The sequence below is a fragment of the Acanthochromis polyacanthus genome, chromosome 2 (genome assembly GCF_021347895.1).
Source record: "Acanthochromis polyacanthus isolate Apoly-LR-REF ecotype Palm Island chromosome 2, KAUST_Apoly_ChrSc, whole genome shotgun sequence".
In the NCBI taxonomy this organism is placed as follows: domain Eukaryota; kingdom Metazoa; phylum Chordata; class Actinopteri; family Pomacentridae; genus Acanthochromis; species Acanthochromis polyacanthus.
Window position 1 is genome coordinate 35007695 of NC_067114.1, and position 23225 is coordinate 35030919.

Sequence of the window (23225 nt, forward strand, 5' to 3'; positions counted from 1 at the left end):
AAGTCAATACACCAACTGAGCTCTTGGCACAAAAGCTTGTATTGCCCCTTGTCAACACATCTCTGACATCAGCTTGCCATTTTTTTTAACCACTCCTCCAGGTAAAATTCCTTTATTATCACCATGTTTAAGGATTTTCTTACTTGACCTGTCAGTTTCATGTCTCCCCACAATTTTTCAGTGGGATTCAAATCTGGACTTTACCCAACCCTTTCTATAACCCTTAATGTGTTTCTCCTGAGTCATTCCTTGGGGAATTTGTTATATCCTTAAACTGATTGTCCTGTTGAAAGGTCCGTTTCTGGACAGATCCTGTTATCTTACAATGCTCTTTGATATGATGGAGAATTCATAGTTGAATCAATTCGTGCAAAATGCAGTCTCTGAGGCAGTGAAGCTACTCCAAACCACATTTCCACTGAACTGTTTCACAGCTGGCTTGAGGTTTTACTCCTGACAAGGACCAAACTTGTCTTTGATTCATCTGTCCAGAGAACATTATTCCAAACGGCCTGCTCTTTGCCTCCATGTTCAGTGACAAACTGCAGTTTTGCACTGATGTTCTTTTTTGACAGCCAAGGCATTTTCCAGACATGACTCCCATGCAAGCGAAATCTCTTTGTGATTGTCGACACAGTAATTTGACAACTTAACAGTTACTTGCAAATCCTGTGATGAAATTTTGGGTTTCTTAGAGGCTTCATTTTTTTGTATTTTTTTATGCTCCTAGACTGAATTTGCTGTTTTGGCAAGTACTGGAAAAATTGACTTTGTTTGAAATCGAAGCCATTTGTAGATGATTTTCCTCAAAGTGGAATTATTTATTTCACATCATTCAGAGATCATTTTTAAATCCCTTGTAGAGTTAAAGGCATCCAATTTTTCTGAAGGCTTTAGAGAGCTCTTTACATGAGACCACATACTTCAGAACAAAGGCAACAGCAGAGGTTTCAGTTTGACAGGCCCCACGTGCCACTTCTGATGGAGCTTCGATTTATTTATTTATTTTACTATTTTAAATTTATTTTATCTTATTTTTATTATATTCTATTTTACTTCATTTTTATTTTATTTGTTATTTCAGTTGTGTAAAGGGAACTCGCAAAATAAGAATTTCATTCCTGGGTCCTCCCCACTGCTCTTACATGAAGAACCCATTTCCAGCTTGATTATTTATGATCCTGCAGGATAATCTAGTCTTAGATCAATTACCCTGTGCAACCTATGGGCTGCATATTACAGTGACACTGAATAAATCTGTCTGTGGGAGACATCTGATGAAAATTAAAGTCCCTTGGCATGGATTCAGTGCTTAATCTTTCCTTGAATACAATGCATTTGGTTCCAATCATACAGGGGATTTAACAAAGAGAGCACTTTGTAGTAGGATGCTTCATATTTAATAAAACAGTCTCTTAATATATACCTTACAGTCTTGATACAAGGCTGCCCTCTTCTGAGAGATGGGGTGTAATGCACTAACTACATCTATCCTGTGCGTTTGTTGGTAGAGCTGATTTTAAGACAATAACATTGAACATTGAAATATCGCTGAGTTTTAGTTGCTGCTGACTGGATCCATTTTACCAAACTGAAATTTTATGTTCTTTGTCCCTTTGTTTTGCCTTTCAGGTATATTATTTTCAACGTTAGTGTTTGGCCCGGCCTGTGGCTTCATCTTAGGTTCTGTGTGTACCAAAGTCTACGTTGATGCAGTCTTCATTGACACTAGTAAGTTGGCAAATTAAGAAAATGAAAAAAACTTTACAAAAGTAACAATACAAAATGGCCATTATAATTAACATTGTTTCTGTATTCATAACCATTTGAAGCCTACCAGTATGACTGATTGTCAGCCATCCTCCCCTTCTTAAATGACTGTCTTCCTGTCTTCTGTCCAGGTAAGCTGGACATCACCCCAGATGACCCTCGCTGGATCGGGGCTTGGTGGGGCGGCTTCCTCCTCTGCGGTGCCTTACTCTTCCTGTCAGCCCTCTTCATGTTCGGCTTCCCCCAGGCGCTTGATGAGCAGGACATGGACGGTGGAGGGGAGAGTGAGCAGGCCATGCTGCCTTCTTCCCTGACTCTGGAGTACCAGGGCTCCAAACCCAACGGGGCCATTCATGGCTTTGATATAAACAGTGGACTCTCAGTCTGTGAGCATCTGAGAGGTAAGGAAGCGAAAAGAAGAGAAGAGGTGGTGTAATAAGTAACAAATAAATAAGATTTGTTCAATTAAACATTTAAAAATCCAATACTTCTGTGCTGTTTCTACTTCTTCTACCACTTGTCTTTTTTTTCTTCATTGTTCTAGTGATCCCTCGAGTAACCAGGCACCTTCTCTCCAACCCGGTGTTTAGCTGCATCACGCTTGCAGCCTGCATGGAGATTGCTGTGGTTGCTGGCTTTGCTGCCTTTCTGGGAAAATACCTGGAGCAGCAGTTCAACCTTACCACTTCCTCAGCTAATCAGCTGCTCGGTAGGTGGGACACTGAGTGGAGTGTTTTACTATCAAATCATCACAAAAGAAGATTGCTAAAGCTATGCAAAGCATATTTCTGCAGTACAGAAACCTCAAAGGAAAATTCAAATGAACATCCTTGTGTATCCTCTCCAGGTATGACGGCCATCCCCTGTGCCTGTCTGGGGATCTTCCTCGGGGGACTCCTAGTCAAGAAGCTGAACCTGTCAGCTCTGGGTGCTGTCCGTATGGCCATGCTGGTTAACCTCGTGTCCACTGCCTGCTACGTCTCTTTTCTCTTTTTGGGCTGCGACACTGGACCCGTTGCTGGGGTTACAGTAGCTTATGGGAATGAGTAAGAGTGATGAGCTGCTGATTTGAATGACTAGTCTTATGTCTGCATGTCTTTCCATTCTCAAAAGTGAAAAAAAGAAGTCCTACATAAAAAGATGTCACATTGTTTATAGTCAGTATAATCTCTTACATGACCTCTGACCTTCTCCACAGGACATTGCAGTCCTGGCAGCAACCTGAGTCAGCGTGCATCAGTAACTGTAACTGTTACACTGCATCGGTGAGCCCTGTCTGTGGTTCCAATGGCGTCACCTACCTCTCAGCCTGCTTCGCTGGGTGCACCAAACCAGTGAGTGAAGACACTTTGACTGACTGAAAGACGCTGTATCATATTTACCCTGGCCACTAAAGGGCTCACAATAAATGACAACATTTATGTTCATACGTACAGTACTGTGGTCTTGTATGGACTTTGACTTTCTGATCTATTTCTTGTCTGTTGTGTCAGAACCTGACCAGCTGTGCGTGTATATCCAGCACCAGTGAAGATGCGGTGGCTTTACCGGGGAAGTGTCCCAGTCCAGGCTGTCAGCAGGCCTTCCTCACCTTTCTTTGTGTTATCTGCGTGTGCAGCATGATCGGAGCCATGGCCCAGACACCCTCCGTCATCATTCTCATCAGGTATGAGTGCGGCTGCTGTGCATAAACCGCCCACAAGAGGGAGCTGATGATATTTACAGCGAACTGGTGAATGCTGAGCGGTTTCAGCTGTCTGACACAAAGCAAAATGATTTATCATGGCGTAAGCGATAAAGAGAGATACTGACATAGTGAAACATTTTGTTATAGATAAAGATAAACAACGTTATAGGTACAGAACAAATCATTAGAAAGATGTACAAGGATATGACTTCTTGTAGCTCTGAAATAGTTGTGGTAATCATTGCAAAGGTATTCAGAACCTACTAAAATCAGAATGATCTTTTTGTTTTCTGTTGATGAAAGCTACTTTCCCACAATACAGTGCACAAAGAAGAGGAGCAGCTCACTGTGGGAACAAACTGGTGTTTTCAGTTTTAACAGAGATATTTTGTGAGGTGTCTGTGAAGTTTAATATTCAGTCAGTCAAATGTCAGTGTGATGGATGACTGACATTACCCATGTTAAATCAGTATCTGAGTATTAAGTGTATAAATATACTGATATTTGTGTGTAGTGACTACTGACTGACTGACTGCTAGTGACAGTTTGTAGTAGATAGTCCAGAAGTAGTTTGTAGAATGAATTTGGGTTACACCGTTTATTTTTTCCAGATATGCTCCTCTTTCTTGCATATATATTTCATTGTGGAAGAATAGCGGCCAGTCCAAAAATATGCTCAGGTTAATTGGAGATTCTAAATTGTCCTTAGCCGTGAATGTGATTGTTTGTCTGTATATGTAGCCCTGTGATAGACTGGTGACCTGTCCAAGGTGTCCCTTGTCTTCAGCCCTAAGTCAGCTGGGATAGATTCCATACAGACTGTTTTGAATAACTGATTTTTGTCAATTATTCAGTCTGAACACACACTACTACTGAACAGTTGACAGAAAAGCGCATAGGTTTAACTATGACCAACTATTCTTACCACAGCTGAGGGGTCAGTGAGCATCATACCAATTATTTTACTTTACATCCAAATGAAAAGGCTTAGATATAAAAGCAAAACTGCTGATTTGTTTGCAACTTGACTGATTGTGAACTTCACTGAAGCAGTGTTGCCATGTTCTCAGACCTAAGCTTGGTATGGAAAATGTTATTTTATTTTAGTCTGTAATAAATCTGAGTTAAAGCTGGAGTAGGCAGAAATCTGGAGAAAACCCCAACAGAACCTGAAAATATAGAGAAGCTCTTCTCCACTTTTTCTGTTGTAAATTCCACCCACCAGACAAGCACAGACGTACAAGGACACTCAACATTCACTTGTTGCTTTGCGCAGGGCTTGACCCCTGCTCTCCTCCATGTAACCTGTAGCACCACCACATCCAGCCCCACATTTCTAGTATGTCTTCTGGTCTGGGTGAAAAGTCCTATGATTGGCCTAAATCTACTGTCACCAGATAAATTTTCTAAATCCTGAAAATGGTGCAAGGAAGAGGTACTGGTGCAAATACTGTGTGTCTCAGCTGTAAGCACAGCTTTAAGGCTTTCAGTTCGCTTGATCCCAGTTTGGGCCTTGCTTGTCGTATTCAGCCACAGGTAGTCACTGTATTCAAATTGTTGGTATACACGGGTCATCATATCTCTTTCTTTATTTTCAGAACTGTAAGTCCGGAGCTTAAATCGTATGCCCTTGGAGTTCTTTTCCTGCTTCTAAGACTGATAGGTAACTTAACATTTAATTTACATTGATTTGCTTTACTTCTGGTTTCAATTTATACACACACTTTTTATTGGTACACATTCTGCTGCTCTGTAGTTTTACAATTTTTCACCTTGTTTGGAAAGAATTTCAAAAGTCTGTCTGCCCAGATGCAATGGGAACTCAAACTGGTGCTCTTTTTCACCTTTTGACCTGCTGTCTGTCCATTATCTGCTCCGGCTGCAGGTTTCATCCCTCCCCCTCTGATCTTTGGCATGGGCATCGACTCCACCTGTCTGTTCTGGAGCTCCGTCTGTGGAGAGAAGGGAGCCTGCATGCTCTACGACAACGTGGCCTACAGGCATCTGTATGTCAGCATCGCCATTGTTCTCAAGTCATCAGCCTTCGTCCTTTACACCACCACGTGGCAGTGTCTGAGAAAGAACTACAGAAAATACATCAAGAACAGCGAGGGGTACCTCACACCCACCGAACTCTTTGCCTCCAACGTGACTCTGGACAATTTGGGAAAGGAGATCACCCAGAACCCAGCCAACAGGACAAAGTTCATATACAACCTGGAGGACCATGAGATGTGTGACAACATGGAGTCTGTTTTATAGTGGTGATCTGCACTGGAAGCAGACTGGAGCTGTTAATGTGTAATTGAGCTGATGTGCAATGATTCTTTGGTTTTAGAGGAATGTCCTCTGATCTGAAACATCACACGTAGTGAAAAAAATTGAAGAGCTCATTCCCAAAATCTGTATCCCCATTTTTGTCAGCTCAAATCATAAGCTGGCCTTTAAACATTAGTTTTTTTTAGTTATCCTGATGATGTTTTTTACCCTTATTTGACAGCAGAGTTAACATTGACAGCAATGAGGAATGAAAGGAAAATCGTATGCAAGAATTACCCCACCAAAAGATTGATCAAATTTTTAAAATTTTGTTAAATAAATAGTCACATTAGGTTTAAATGAACTCTGAGGGGTGAACTTTATCAGACAGGTTGTTTTCTTTTTGTATTTCTCTGCTCCAGTTATCAGAAAAAGCAAAAAGGATGACAGTCAACACAGTGATTTATCTTGAAAAGATTAATTTCTTAGCTTATGGTTGGAGCACTTTTCCATACAGCTGTAGTAGACCAAACTGGACCTCTCTTATAACCACCAACCCTACAGAAAGTTTTTAAATACACTAATGTGTTAATAACCCCCTTAATTTTCATTCACTTTTTTTTCAACTCAAAACTAGTTTAATTATGAAATAATTACATGGTTCTTTAACCTTAATTCCTGTGACTCAAACCCATATACAATAAGCTGTGGAAAAGGAATGAAATTATGTGGTTGTATGAAATTATATGGGCAAATTCATTGTTTCGTGTCTTATAAAATTGGTCTAGAAGTGAAGTTTACAGCTATACTTTAAGTTTTTTTTTCTATTCTATTCTGTTTTATCTATTTATTTTTATTTTGTGCCACCAGCCATTTCTAAAAGTAGAGGTTAGTGGTGGATTATCTCATTTTTGAACCAAAGTCTTCAGTTTGAGGCGATATGGAAAATGTTTCACACATTCTTCAGAAAAATAAGGAACAAATTCAAACAAACAAATAGCTTTCAGTGTAAATGGTAGCTCTTCTTCTAGAGAGCGTTTTAGAACAGTACAGGACTGTTGAGCCAATAATAAATAATTATCCCTTTACTGTGTAATACCGTGGAGTTTTGCTATAAATGCGGGACAAAATTATAAGAACAAATTTCCATTTCAGAGCCACAGAACAGGTAATTATTTTTTACTTTACACGTGGAAATTAGGCACAACATCAAGATGTAATTAAGATATAAACTTCGATCATCATAATAATGTTACTGACAATAACCGACCCTGAGTTGGGTGGTCTATTCATGTATACTTGAAAAAGACAGTTGCTGAACCTGTGACATTTCAGGTACATGACTGTCTCTCCAACCACTGATTTGACCAAATCACCACTATAATTCTGCAGACAACACTCATGTCAATGGCAAATAGATAGAGTTTGTCTTAGTGGTGTAATTCAACTCTTGGGGGCGCCGCCTGCAGCAGCGATGCATGGAATACAAAGCAACATGATAAATAACAAGCAGGGGACAATGCAAATAAGACTCTCCAGGGTACATGTATGCATTAGGGCCAAAGCAGGTGGAGGCTGTGGGTGAGGAGGCCTTCTCCATCAGCACCAGTATCAGCTGCCCAGCTCACGTTATGAGCATGCAGACTGAGAGTATGAAGGATTTAGAACATCAAGTCAATGCAATGAGGCCTATTGCGGTGGGCTAGCTGTCAGCAGACACAGCATAGCATGACGCACAGTATCCAGCCAGAATTAGTTCATTTAAAAGCATGCTGGCAATGCATGCGTATAAAACAAAGAGATATATTCAGTATGATGTCACTAAGTTGCACAGATTCTGTGGTTTGCTGGCCATAGTAATGGTTAAAGACTTTTAACTGGAGTGGCCTCCAAATTCTATTTTTGTCCATGGAAAAGCTTTATAATGCATACTGCATTGTGATGTTGACTTTTTTTTTAATCAAACCTCAGCTGACTCATAATCACTCACACTGAAGTGATTGTCGAAATACAGATTATTTTTTTTTTGTTAAGGAATTCTATGGGATTCTGATTCTGACATATCCAGTTTATATAGAGAATAGAATGTTTTCCTGGCTTACTCTGTAAGTATTTGCAGATATGATTTATATCTGACATGACTTTATTTATAGATTTATATGTTTTGCATCAAAATTGTGGAAATTTGCCTGTCCCCTTGATCATTGTCATTTATTTCATTTCTAAAATGTATAATCCCTTTGAGGTTTGGAGGTGGTAGTGAAAGGAGTAGTCCAACATTATTTTGGGAAATAAGTGTATTTGCTTTTTTGCCAACAGACAAGAAGATCAGGCAGCTTTCCACTGCAGGAACTCAGGACAGGCATGCAGGAACAGCCCCATAATCAACCCGTTTAGCCTTTGTGTTTCCATTGCAGTGTAAAATTGGACAGCTACAACTGCGACATTAACTTTGAGTGTGCTAAAACCACGACAAGCAGAAGCTGTATGAGCACAAAGGAAAATTAACAATTCTGTGTTAGCCTATATGGTAAATTTTATTCTGAAGATGCCGATGTTGAGGGGAGAATGCCATGACTTGATGAGGACAGTAAGAAGGTAGAAAAATGGCAAGTGTTGTCGTTTTTAGTTAAGTTTAACCAATCGTCGTTTTTCTTCTCTGAGTTCTCCCAATCTCAGCTCAGAAGCTCTCACCCAAAAGCCAGATGCCTTTAGCTTAGCTTAGCATCAAGATAGGGAAACATTTTCTTAAAAATCTACAGACCAACACCTCTAATTCTCATTTATTAGCATACTTTATCTCATTTGTTTACTTCATACAAAAACTAAAGCAGAAATGACACATTTTTCCTTTGAGGGGTTGCTTTGCTACTCCTGAAAGTCACACATGTAAAACCCAAACTGAATCTTGTCTGTTTAACTCTTTGGTTTTTGGATAAATGAAACAAACATGAGGTGTTTCTGGGCCAACTTTACAGATGCTAGTAGGTTTATTTTGTTTCCTGAGGCAAAAAAGGAAATATGCACCTTTCCCAAAATAACAAACTGTTCCTTTAAGCTACCAGAAGCCATCTGTTGTACTTTTAAACGTTCCACAATTTGTTTTCAGTTTGTGCCACTACTTGTGTTTCAAGGGCCATGTTTTGTTGTTTATATTTTGGATCATATAAAGTATTTAGTTTATGATTCCAATGAACAGTAGTATACTTTTTAAAATCTACAATGATGCTGCTTTAAGATCAGAAACAATAAAGAGGATATTATATAAAGTAGAGAAAACAAAAGTTAGAAAATGTGTGAGATCCACCTTCAATGGACCCACATTCACCACAGAGCCATGCCAGACCAGATCAGACTCATGTCTGCTTAGGTTTATAGTTTTGAGTGAGAGTATAAATACAGTGAAATTCTTAGCAGCATTTAAATCCTTAAAATGGAAGAATTTTGGGATATATTAAATCGTGCCCAAAGCACTTTCTATGTTCAAAATGTAACTGTAAGTGTTGGAAAGATTGGCTCCCTGCTGGACTTTTGGGACAGTCGGACCTAATGCTGACAAGAACAAATTATTAGCAAGGAAGTTTCCAGGTTTCTAACAGGGAGGATAAGTAACATTAGCAGCTAGCCACCATCTCCTCCTCAGCAACCCCAACCAGGTGGCACTGTCTTTGATATCTGTAACATCCAGTGTGTCATAGTGCTGACTCCTCTGTACATAATAGTGCCATACAAGTGCCAAAGTGACACCATAGAAGTGTTCTGTAACACCCCGCTGACAACTTTGTGTCAACATGCTGGAGCTCCGAGCAGATCCTCCAGCTGTATGTAGCCTTTCTGTGATATCCCTCAACTTACATTCACCATATCATACAAAAGTGTCCCAAAAACATATTGCCTATAAAATAATGTATATTGGTCTAGAAAACAGTATTATTTAGGATGTAATAACTGTTAATATGTAGGACTTTTCTACTAGTGAAGGTATTGTCTAATTTAGATTAATCTCTCTTTCCATCAGTGGCAAAGCTGAAAACTGTTCGTTGCTTTGGTCCAAATGAAAACAATACTTTGCTTGAAATACATGGCACCAATGTTGAGCTACAGCCTGACATTGTACAATAGATGAGGTTGACTGTAGAAATCAGCCAGACTTCACCAATAGCAGTCCTGCAACTGTGCCTGGATGTAAAGCTCTACCTTGAGACTTTCTGATGGGAGCCCATGTTGTGCCATATCAACCTGTGCACTGTAACATTCAACACTCGCGAAGAAGAAGCCAACATATTCTAGGTCTGTCCAATGCGCTGGCAAGTGTGACAGCACTTGCTTGACGCTGTATTCACCTGTGGCAACAGGACTGTTTCTTTTGGCACCTAAATGTGCTTGAGATGTTTTGCCTTGTGATGAGAAAATAACTTTAGAGCAGAAATGTTTTTTACATCCTATTTTTCTCATTCTTCTCTTTTGATGGCCTTGCCTTGTGGTAACAGCAGGTTGACTTTTATAGCGGATCTTTAGTGACTTGGGTATTGGCATATGAAGAGTTTACTGCCAAAATATGACACTTGTGGGGAAAAAAACATTACTGGCTAAGCTGTTCCAAGCCAATATAAACAGATTTCCTGTAAATAAGGCTATAATTAATTTGATCTTTCTGTTGCTATTAATCATTTCTTACAAACAATTTTTGTAAATGATGGATGTTATTTTGGGAGGAAACTCTTCATATGCAGATAGATAATCCTTTGGTTTGAGCCTTTAGGCAGCATGTTGCTTTTTATTTGAGTGAAACCTTGTGCTAACAATGTTAGTGATGGTTTTAGAGTGGTGTGCTTACGTTGTGGGTGGTATTCAATGTGTGAGTTTCAAGGCTCTTTGCTGGGGACCTTTGAAAAGCAAAAGGGCATTGAAACAAGAAAATATCGCCTATATTTTCAAAGCATCACTAAAGATTTTTAGATATGCTCTGTTGCTTCTTTGGATTTGTTTTCATTTTTCCTTTAAATGACATGAATTTATATTAAAAGCTTTATGTTCTGTATATTTCTTGGAGAAGATTACATGATTGTATGTTTATTGTAAATACATTAAATATACTATTTTTGTTTTTAAACAAGACCTTTTCTATCTGATAATTATAAACACAGGCGTTGATTGCAGGAAGGATACAGGATACATCAGCGGAATATTTAGAGGCACAGGACCTCCATAACATTTACTCAGTGTTCCATGAGTTTTGCGTTTTCCTTTACATAAATAAAGACATTCACCCCAAATTCATGCAAAAGGGCACAAATGTGTGCAAAAAATCACCAAACTGCAGAAATGAAGTGTGAAAATGTCTAGACCGCTGTTTTTGTCCAAATGATAACCCTGTCCATGATTATCATGATAGTTATGATGACTTCCTGGTTAACAGAAACTCATTTGCATAGTGAGATGTTTGTCACACCACTGAAACATCAGTTGACACATTCATTATGCCATAATCCCATTAGTTTCAATTTTATCTACTAAACACCTGCACTGTTAATCCAGCCATAAATGTTAAAGAGTAGAATCAGTGTGATGGTCCAAGACCCAATGACAGGACAACAGAGACCCGGAGAATATGAAAAAGTCTTTTAAAAAGTCTTTATTAGGGAGAAACTAATCACACATGTGCTGTAAGCTAATGAAGCAAACAAATCTAACAAGGAAAAGGCAGAGGCAAAAACAAAAGGCCAAGACAAAAATGGTCAACAAAAGGAAACTAACTACACAGTGGAACAAACTAGGAACAGGAAAACCTTTACAAGAAATTCACAATGAAATTTTTTTTAAAAACCACCAGGAATACAAAGTCGGAACAAAGACAACTGAAAAACTTGACCACTGTGAGCACAAAGACAATCTGGCAAAGCACAAAGCAATACAGATACTGATCAACCACAACATTCTGACAGGTGAAGTGAATAACAGTGACTACGTTGTTACGGTGTCACCTGTCAAGGAATGGAAAATATCAGGCAGCAATAAACAGACAGTGCTTGAAGTTGATGTCTTGAAAGAGCCAGGCTGTGATGGCTGGATGACTGGATCAGAGCATCTCAAAAACTTCTGGTCCTATTGGTTGCTTCCTGTAAGCACTGGTTAATACCTACCAAACGTGGTTCAGGAAAGGACAAACAGTGAACCGGAAACGGTCATGGATGCCAAAGGCTCAGTGATCCATCCATCCATCCATTCTCTATACACCGCTTTATCCTCACTAGGGTCGCGGGAGGTGCTGGAGCCTATCTCAACTGACTTGGGCAAAGGCAGGGGACACCCTAGACAGGTCGCCAGTCTGTCACAGGGCGACATATACAGACAAACAAACACACTCACATTCACACCTACGGGCAATTTAGAGTTATCAATTAACCTCAGCATATTTTTGGACTGTGGGAGGAAGCCGGAGTGCCCGGAGAAAACCCACGCATGCACAGGGAGAACATGCAAACTCCATGCAGAAAGATCCCAGGCCCAGGCCGGGATTTGAACCGGGGATCTTCTTGCTGCAAGGCAAGACCACTACTCCAAAGTGCAGCCCAGGCTCAGTGATGCACATAGCAAATAAAAGCTGTCTCTTGTAGTCTAACCCTAACCTTTACCCATGTATGTGCTAAAACACATCCATGGATGTGTTTTAGCACATACATGGATGTGCTAAAACAAACACATCCATGGAATCCATGGAATCCATGGAGGACCCACTTCACAACTTCCAGCACTTAAAGGATCTGCTGCTAATGTCTTGATGGCCGATACAACAGTACGGCTTCAGGGGTCTGTTGAGTTCAGGCTCAATGAGTTTGGACTGTTTTAGTGACATGGGGAGAACCTAGGCAATATTAGGCAGGGAGTTTTAATCTTGTAGCTGATCAGTGTACACGGTTTGCTGGGGGAAAACACATAGGTAGCAGGGTTCTCACCAGGATTTTTTTCCAGTGTAACGGCGTGCAATAGATGGGAACGCGCATGCGCGCATGCACAATAGACGGGAACGGGTCAATCGACAGGAAAGTACGGCTGAGGTGGGGAGACATAAATTAACCTAGATAGGCACCCAATTGATAAAAACAAACGCACATGGCGTTATCTGTCAAAATAACAGCGCAGCGGCCCTAATCACAGTGTTAACCCTTCCTGTTCGGCCCGTGGTCAGGAAGCCCGGGGTTAACCCCCTTCACTTCCCTAGCAGCCGTAGAGGCAAAGACACAGGAGCCCAGCCGCATCGAACACTGCAGCCTTTATTGTCTATCAACAGTGGCTGAACCGCACAGTATGGCCAACCCAGCAACTACACACCTCTCCTCCTCCGACTGCACCGACCATGGCACCGACTGCTGTTGTCTCACTCGCTCTCCCCCTCCCTCCCTCCCACACACACGCTGCTCTCTCTCCCTCTCTCATGACGGAGCCACACACACTCATAACAACAGCGTAATCTTTGAAATGCGCTGGCGTAGCGGCCCTAATCACAGCGTAATCTTTTAAACTGAGCGTAACGGGCCGTTAAGACAGCGTAACGGGCCGTTATGGCAGCGTAACGGGCTGTTACGCTGAAATGCGCTGGCGAGAACCCTGGGTAGGTACTGTACATTAAATACACCAGACTGGCAGGAAGCAGGACCAGGGGCTGCAACAAGACACACAAAGACTACAAGCAAAGCAAACAGACATGTGCGGTATGTGACAAATGATGAGGGAAAAACAAAAACCTAAAACCATTACAACCAAAGGCAACTGAAGCCATTCAAGCAACACTTTCAGACTGCACTGCAGTGCTTTCAGCTAAATGCTAACATCAGCATGGTAACCTCCTGATATAGTGTTTACCAAGTTCATCATGTTAGTTTGTTAGCTTGTTAGCATGCTAACATTTGCAGTAGACACAAAGTACATGTGGTGTCTTGAGTTTTGCAGGCATCTGGTCACTAACCAACATAACCAGATGGAAGAAAGTGTCATTGCCATCCAGATAATAGTTTTGAGGTGTTCCACTCTGGACAACAGTGGAGGAGTAGTGGAGTTCACTGTACTGTAGAAATACTGCCATGGCTCTTGTCATAAAATAAAAATGAAAACAAACACTTTATTGGATTGCTGATCATTTCATTGCAATAGGGAAAGAGAGAGAGATATTTGTCCAGCACCTCTCCCTCTCTCTTTCCCAGAGAAGAACCAAAATAACAACCTATTTATAACATGATACAGAGCACAAAACTCCTTCCCTATTGGCTTGTCATATTTAGTTTCTGCAAGTTGAAACCTACAGATTTTTTGAACGAAACTCTTAAGTCCTACATTCCTTACAGAAAAAGCCATCCTCTTCATAGACGGGAGAAGACATCCCTATAGACGGACATGAGTCTCTTCACACTAAAGTTGCATATATGAGAAGGCCTTGAGTCTCCTGTTCTGAATCTATTGTAATACATTTCACATTGCTGACACACTGGTCACATAACCAGGACACATAGAAGCATTCTGTTTTTCCTTAAAATAAATAAACATATAAGTAACTGATCACTAATGAAACATATAAATAAATGATAGCTTAAGAGATTACAGTTGATTTTACTTTCACAAGGTTTAAAGTTAGAGTTAGGCACTGTGGCTACAACCATGCAAACACAACAGTGAATTATTAACATTTCGCCATGCTAATGACTGTGTATCCCTGTATAAGTTTCCTCTACTATGTCACTTAATCCTACCTTGGGCAAAAGGGAGCCGAAGGGTTCACAAAACAAATATAATCAGTTGTGAGATGATTAATAAGACAGGAAAGATTTTTTCAGATATTTTTTGTATCAGATATCAAGAAACACATTAGATTTTCTCAGGATTCAATTTTGTCTATATAGTGCCAATTCATAAGTTTTCTAAGAGCACTTGACATAGGAAGGCAAAGAACTTGTAATAATGTACAGTGAAGCCAAACAAATTCAATAATTCATTTTGAGCAAGCAGTAGGCGATGCTAGGATGAAAATAACTGTCTAACAGAAAGAAAAATTATCTGAAAAAAGACCTAAATGAAAAAATAATACACATGCAGTTTGCACCCTGTGATGAGAAGTCACAAGGAGCAATTTGTCTATAAGCATCACAGTTTCAAAGGTTGGGAGACATTCACTAGATGATGATACAGAATATAAAATATGTTCCATTTATTCATTCTTGTCATGTACAGATAATATGACATAGTTTGTTACATGACATGCATGGCTTTGCTTGTCATAGGGCTATTTACTTGGTCCATGCTCGGTCAAATAGGGTGAAAGATTACATTTTCTTTTCCCATCTAAATGCACTGACAGAATAAGATAAATCCTGACATCAGTTTAATCGAAATGTGCTTGTGCTTTGGCATGATCTAATTTTCTGTCATCTAAGCCCTCCGGTTATCCATGGGCCTCCCTGCTGCGCTACAACAGCCAGTGGAGATAATAGCCGGGGTTATGGATTGACTGGTGAATCATCTTGTACTGCTGCTTTGAGGGAGCAATGTATGTGTTCAGGGCCAGGTTGCAGCGTTGCTTTTATGCGCGAGCCTGGCTTAGAGCTCTCCTGTTTCTCGAGTGCAGACAGGGTCTTGCCGGGGCCATGGTGCAGTGAAATGGAAAGCATGCCATTCCCTGTTCCGCTTGATGCCGAGTGACTCTGAGAGGTTGTGTCATGTTCCTTGGCTATTGACTCAATGACTTGGGACTTCACGACAAAAGCCTGAACCCGTGCGGGCTCTCTGCGTGCTGACAGAGAAATGTGTCTTCCACTTGTCTTCACATTGACCCGAGGACTCTGCTGGACTGACATGTCCACATCCCCAAAGTCTCACCTTCTGAACCCAGAAATAACCTTTCCACAACCTCGCCTGTCTCTCATGCTCTGTTAGCCTTCGGTCTGGCTGCCCTCTGAAACAATTCACTGAACTTGTGTTTTCTTTCTGATATAGCTATGATTACCTGTTTGTGGCAGTCAACCTATTCAGCTTCTGCTACATGGATGGCATGGCGGAGAATTCAACCTTACATGAAGCATATAATTCACTGTCACTATGAGTTGAAAAGTCAAGGCACAGAGTAAGCACAGGCCATTAGCTGGTACTCAAATGTCAGCACAAAGAGCCAGACCTTCATGCCTGCCTCTGCCCTCAGGTTCATCCACCAGACAAAATCACCATATGTCCTTCATTTGTTGGAGGAATTAGGGGATGTGGACTTGCCACACTGCCACTAAATGATGATGTATTCTTCTTTGCATTGCATGCAAAAGGATAATTCCGCATATCTGACTAATGCCCTGTCTTGTGACGTGGCTCTGACAGCTGAGCTGATTTATTGCAAGGTTCCCCACATTGTTAAAAACAATCTCTGACTCAGTGACAACGGTCCAATTAGGCCTATTCCTTTCATGCAGAAAAGGTCCATAGACAAAAGAGGCTGTGAATTGCAAATCCAGTTGTAGGCTGTCCTTGCTCTCCTCTAATCTAATAATGCGATCCATCATTTGAGCAGCGACGGCTCTAAAGCCCAGGCATAGAACAGAATCCCACAGAGGATTGGTATCAAGATGTTTGCATATCCATATATATGCAGTCCTAGGAGACAAGGAAGAGGAAAATATTCTAAAAAAAATATTTGGATGTCAAGTCATTCCATTGCATTTTCTGAGATTACGCCTTTAAAAAGGACTTTTTGAAAATACATTTGTTGAGGCTTTACTCTTATCAGCTACTGGTAACATCAAGATATGCAGTTGACACCCATAACCAGCACAGATGCCTTCAAGACAGCTAGACAGTCTGTTTCCAGTCAGGAAAAAAAACCCTGCAAAACTCTGTTCTCTGCTCAGTGGTGGCGCTGTTGGTTGAGGAATGGTCCTGTTGCAGAATCATCCATTACCCTGATGAGCCCGCAGCCCCAGAGCTATGACAGCAGAGCCACACGATGAGCGAGACAGCCGACTGCCACTATTTGTTCCACTAAAGCATTCATCACACTAATTACCCATGGTGCCAAGCAGCTCCTGTAGCCCAGTGAAGCTTTGGCTGCTCGTTTGGAGCCGAGGTGAGGAAGGGAAACCTCAGATGAGTCTAAACAGGAGCCTGTCCTCTTTTTCTGGCTCTCCTGCACATAATTAACTTAGCACTCGAGCATCTTGACAAATTGGAATGATGAATCTGGCCTCTATGAATAGATACAAATACATGATCAATCAAAACACCGGACAGTGTTCTCAGTCTGAGGAAATGTGTCGCTGTGAAGGACAAAAGAAGTGTATTTGCTTTGAATGACATTTGGTCCCCTGGAAGAAAAGTGAGATGGAGGGTTTGTGTCTCTGCTGTGTTTGTGCTGTGAAAATGTAGAAGCAAGTCAGTGCTAAGTGGGCGGCGCAGAGAAAAGTGGCTGCAAAATCTCACAGTTTCATCATTTAAATGCCAAATTAAAACCATTATACCGGATCCAATTTTCCATGCATGATGCCTTTTTTAAAAGACTACATACGCAAACTGCTTCTCTTAAAGCGGAACTTCGTTTTTTTTTAACCTGGGGTCTGTTTCCATATGTAATTTCATACATGTGAGTGATGGAGAAATGAATTTTCGACATAGCTCCAGTATTTAGCCAGGCAGGCAGCTTAGCAGCTCAGCTAGCAGCTCAGCGAGCGAAAAGTATGGGGCAGCTAGCCGTCCCCGTGTCAAAGTCCGCCCTGACGTGCTTTTGCCCCACACTGACCGGCTCAGATAGTCTCAATGAGTGTCCCACAACATACTAGAGATGAGAAGTGAACGAAAACCTCCACATTACCTGGCAATCGCTCTTGGTTGTGGTCTGTATCCAAATCTCAGGACGCTAGAAACCAAATCTAGTTCCGAAATCGCGTGAGAGTTCGCGCCAAAACGGGTGTTTTGGCACGAGGTTTTTGTTCACTTCTCATCTCTAGTATGTTGTGGGACACTCACTGAGACTATCTGAGCCGGTCAGTGTGGGGCAAAAGCACGTTAGGGTGGACTTTGACGCGGGGGGGCCAGCTGCCCCATACTTTTCGCTAGCCGAGCTGCTAGCTGAGCTGCTAAGCTGCCTGCCTGGCTAAATACTGGAGCTATGTCGAAAATTCATTTCTCCATCACTCACATGTATGAAATTACAGATGGAAACAGACCCCAGGTTGAAAAAAAACGAAGTTCCCCTTTAACTCTTTCCTCAGTACAGACACATGCAAAAGAACACTCTCTATGAATTACAGTCAAGCATGCCATCTGACCTTGAAAAGCACGGAGAAAGACTTTTTTTGAGTTTCTCAGTTATTCACACAAGCCTCCAACTGTCCATGTCCCTCCTGGCCTTCACACTGCCGTCCAAATCAATGTAACATCCAGTACATCACAGCATCTGTGCATGACCTCCCTGCAGTGGCCACGGATCAACAGATCAAGCACAAGGAAACTTCCTAGAGACACCATCCTCCGAGCCTGTCTCCAGTCCTAGTTTGACAGTACTACTGCTCACAAACAAAGGCAAAAAAAACCCCAAACATTAACATAAATGATACATGACAACTGTAAGATAATCAACCTTTTGTGGGTCATAAATAGCATGAATGTAGGAGTAAGAGAGTGTGTTAAAAACAGTAATTTGCTAATCAATTGAATTTCCCACCAGTGTTAGTAAATCAGTTCCTTATTTTCTTCATTCTATGATTTTATGGAAATATCAGTCTGTCCCTTTTAGTTATGCTATTTAGCTCCAAAGCTAGCTAAGCTGCTAAGCTACTTAACGTTTGTTACTGTAAATTAGCTGACAACTTAATGTTAGCCTAGCTGTACAGGAGGTTGAAAACCTGTAATGGCAAAAACACAATGACATCAAAGTTTTCTAAGTTTAAATAAAATTGCCTTTAATTTAGTAATATATTCAAATGTAATAATATCCTTATCATTAGTCGTGAGTCACATTTGTAAAAATGGGGAGAAAAAATAAAAATACAACAATACTTTGAGGTATACTTCAATATTAAAAACTGTAAAGCCTTTTTCACAATACTATGTCAAAATAACTTTTGACTTACTTATGCATCAAATGTGTGGCTCATTGGGGGATGTCTCATTCATCTCAGCAAAATCTATTTCATTTTTTAAATTCTTTTAATTATTTCACTGTAAAGACTGTGCTATTACTCAGAACTGAGTTGTATGTATTTCATCATTTCCTCAACAATGTGGGTTAATCTTGTGCCTGATAATGAGTTGCAGCCTCAGTGAGGTTAAAGGTTAAGTCGGACTTTGTACAAGTCCTAATGAGGATCACAACATTTCGCCAGGATGAGTCTGTTTATAAATGGGAAGACTGTTGGCAGTGCGTTATCATTGCACACTGACCTGGAGCACAATATGTCTCTCAAGCATGAAATTTGCCTCGTGAAGAATGCTGCAGCGACCCTAAAAGAGTCCGAGTTCAACGGTTCAGCGGTCTGGGGTTAACACCAGGTGAGAGACGGTCGAGTGGTCATAGGTGAAGCTCTGACTGGGATTTCCTAATTTAACTGACAAACTATTGTTGCTCTCTGACCAGGTTCTGACCCTGCTTAGCAGCCTAAGAGATTCCAGCTTTGTTTAATTGGCTGCCAAGGTTAACAGCAAGGAGACAATCTGCAGGCTCTCTGCCATCCAGCGTCCACTGTGAGTGATGTGACCACGAAAAGCTGATACTAACTAATAACTGGAACAGTTATTACTGTAATTGTTATAGCAACACATTACTTGTAATTAACTAATATTCAACATATACGACCCATTGCAATGTTTTGTTGACTTTGGCTCTTTTTTTTTGATATATGCAGGAAAAACTGTTTTGCCTCAGTGTTTACTTTATCCTTTGGAATGTAACATGTCATGTGCTATATAAAATTTTTAAAAAATGGTTGTATTTATATAGCGCTTTTGTCCAAAGCGCTTTACATGATACGACTCATTCACCCATTCACACACTGATGGCGGAAGCTGCCATGCAAGGCGCTAACCACAACCCACCAAGAGTAATTGCTCAGGGACACTTCGACATGAGCTCAACGGGCCAAGGATCAAACCGGCAACCTTCCAGTTACAAGATGGCCACTCTACCCACTGAGCCATGCCACCCCCACAAAATAAACCTTTATTATTTACTCAATGTATTTACATAAGTTTGTTTATTTACATTTAAATTGTTTGTCACCTCTACAATTTAAAATCATGATTTCCATTGACTAAATGATTTCTGGATTGTTTACCTAAATCATAAAATCATCTAGAAATATTGGCCGCTGATTTGCATATTAGCAGTAGAACACCTTGCATTCAGGTTGAGCTTAACATTTCCAAGATGTTTTTCTGTGGTCTAAAAAAGCTGCATAATGGAGGCTTTTTTTTAGAGCCCATGATCCTCTGGCTGATCAAATGTAAAACTGTTTTTCTGAAAGGCATTTGAATGCAGTGGTCATAGGGGTCAGATTAAAGATTTGTATTCTCCTCAGGTTACTGTGGTTACTGGTGATGCAGAATACGGTGTCATGAGGGATAAAGCATCACCCAAAAACAAATGTATTTTTTAAGCGGAATATGAGCTATATGTTCAACCAAAGATTCCAGGCATGTGAAATAGAATTTCTTTATTTCAAAGTAAATTAACACAGGTAAAATTCAGAATTTTGATAATGCAAGTGTTACTCGACTTCAAAATCAATTAGATTACCTCAAAGCGTAAACTTTACAAATGAATTTACATTTAAAATCATACTTTTACTGAATCATGTTGCTTTGAAATCCTGAGATTTAACAGGGAAAGTGTTTTCGCTTACCTAATTATGTCTCTTTTCAGGATTGTATGGGTGTGAACAAACTGTGATTAATTGATTGTCATTATTGTTATTATGTTACGATTACAAAGGGAAGGAAAATGCTCATAAATCAAGACATCGCAGGGCACTCTTGGGGGATGATTCTTTTAAATAATCAAGTATGCAAATTAATTCCAAGCAATTAAGTCACAGATGATAAATACATACAGTAGGGGCAAATAATAATTACTCTGCATGCATTCTAAAAGCAGATTTTGCTTTAAGGTAAAAGGTAAAAAATGCTGCTTTCCTTCTAAAAAAAAAATCACTCATTAAAAATGAAAGACTGAAGTCTTTTCAGTATCACACCTGTAATTGCATAAACTGATATAACCCCCAATCCACACGTATCACATCTTCCTTCTGCATTTGTAATGATTATTTTTATTACACACCATCCAACACAACACTCAGACACTACATATTATGCATTTCAATTACTGTAGTTAAATTTACATTTTGGAAGTGAATCTTACTATTTCATTTCTGTCTATATAGTTCTATATCTTCATCGTGGCCTCCAAACCATGTCGTGACATTCCTCAAGCTGCACTTACTCACAGTCTGCAACAACACAAACAGAGATGTCTGCCAGAGGACTCGAGACAACCTGCAGTACATTTCAGATCACAACCACTGATCTCATTATCATAATGAGCTTACACCACACCCATTTACTCTGAATGCCAAGAACACCACTACATATTCCAGAGAGTTATAATGTACACAACTGTAAATGCATTCTCAATTTTATTAATGTATTGTGCTTCTTAGTACCCACTACAGAATATTTTAATTGCACCAAGCCACCTTTACACTACTTTGCAATTCAATTTTACCTTGACTGTAGCCAACACTTAATATTTTGAAGATGAAGCTAATTTTCAGCAGAGTGATATCAGCTTACATAAAAAAAATGCTGCAGACCTCTGAGCAGCAAGCCAGAGCTGCCTCCCACTGAGCTGTAAACAGTCACATCCTGGTGGTTTTACACACACAGCAGGTCTCTCTCAGCCAAATTCTCTCTCACTTTGTCCCCAATTAACTCACTTTCAGCTCCCCACTGCTGATAAGTCTTAAAGGGCAGCAGGTCGCCAAAATCAGGGGGAATTTATCATGTTTTAACTCCCAAATCTGCGATTAATATTAAGTGGACTCGTCATCAGATAGAGCTGGGGAGCAGAGAGTCCAGTGAAATGAACAGCGGAGAAATTTATCATCCTCATCCAGTGTGGTAAACACTTTAGCCTTGACCTTCCCCTTCCACTGGTGATTGGTATTGGACGTCAGCCGTGTGTTTTGTTAGCAGGCCGAGCGAAGCCTGTTGTGTGTGAGCGAGCAGTTGCTGGATGACTGCAACTCTGACCGTCTGGAAGAACACGACAGCAGACTCAGCCTCAGGACTCATGGAGCATGAGTCAACAGTGAAATGGCCATACAGACATTTTCACATGGCAAATGGTATCAAAAGTGTCGATGGACATCAGAATGATTCCATTTCATCTAGAATAGCGCTACAGTGAATGCAAAGAGTCATCTTGCTGACACTGGTGTAGCACTCAAATATATCAAAAGCATACAGCACCGTATAGAGATGCAAATAGCAAAGAAACAATGTGACACTACTGTATAAATGACCTTGTACAAATGAAAAATGGTGTTCAATTTGCAATTGTATATGATAATGAAATGCAGTATTATCTATTATGTCCAGGAGTGCATATTGGAAAGCACTTGTACTGATTTAAAATTTGTAAATCATGAACAGCAGAAACAGATGCAAGTAAAAGGAAAATTATGTTATATTTTTCACAATATATGAATTGCTTGATGTGCATTTTTAGCATTTTAAGTGTATTATTGATGGGGATGGGAATGGATAGAGTCAGTCTAAAATTCAAATGATATAATATCGATTCTAAAGCCAGTGACATGTAGGTTTGCTATACATAACTATGAATAGTTCTTTACTTTTAGTGTTCATGTTAGTCATGTGATGACATGTCTTCATGATAATTAGAATATAGCCCCATAAGTATAGACTACTAACTGTAGCTCTTTCAGACATGAAATTCAAGTGCATCCTCTTCTAGAAGGTAATTTCTGCGTAATCCAGTGAGAACACTAGGTGGCATCAAATAACTGCAGTTCTGAATCTGCACTAGTGTCTGCATATAGACTGTGGTATTTATTTGCGAATGAAATGTAAGCTCTCATATACATTTCTAGGTGGTAAAGAGGCAGCGGTCTGACAGAATCACAGCCAAGAAGCCAGAGCAACACACACACACACACACACACACACACACACACACACACACACACACACACACATACACACACACACACACACACACACACACACACACTGTTTTTCTATCATTGTGGGGACTTACCATTGACTCCCATTCATATCTAACCCCTAACCCTTACCCTAACCCTAACCTTAACACAGACCAAAACAATGCCTAACCATAAAGACACGTTTTTGCACTTTTACTTTTTTCAGTAACAACAACATGGCCAAGAAAACACTGTTTAAACTTGTGGGGACCGAAATGAGGTCCCCACAAATGACATTTCTTTTGGTTTTCCTATGGTTG

The 23225-nt window shown here is 40.3% G+C and overlaps 1 protein-coding gene across 1 annotated transcript in view; it reads left to right on the forward strand.

Annotated features, from left to right (window-relative positions):
* LOC110964934 (solute carrier organic anion transporter family member 3A1-like) overlaps positions 1 to 10832 on the forward strand; it is a 33073-nt gene extending 22241 nt beyond the window's left edge. The window contains exons 3-10 of the mRNA XM_022213798.2: positions 1633 to 1731; positions 1902 to 2171; positions 2315 to 2479; positions 2618 to 2816; positions 2969 to 3104; positions 3264 to 3436; positions 5056 to 5120; positions 5343 to 10832. Of these exons, the coding sequence (XP_022069490.1) occupies positions 1633 to 1731; positions 1902 to 2171; positions 2315 to 2479; positions 2618 to 2816; positions 2969 to 3104; positions 3264 to 3436; positions 5056 to 5120; positions 5343 to 5719 (1484 nt within the window). The 3' untranslated portion in view covers positions 5720 to 10832. The remainder of the gene's footprint in view (positions 1 to 1632; positions 1732 to 1901; positions 2172 to 2314; positions 2480 to 2617; positions 2817 to 2968; positions 3105 to 3263; positions 3437 to 5055; positions 5121 to 5342) is intronic.
* Positions 10833 to 23225: the final 12393 nt, after the last annotated feature.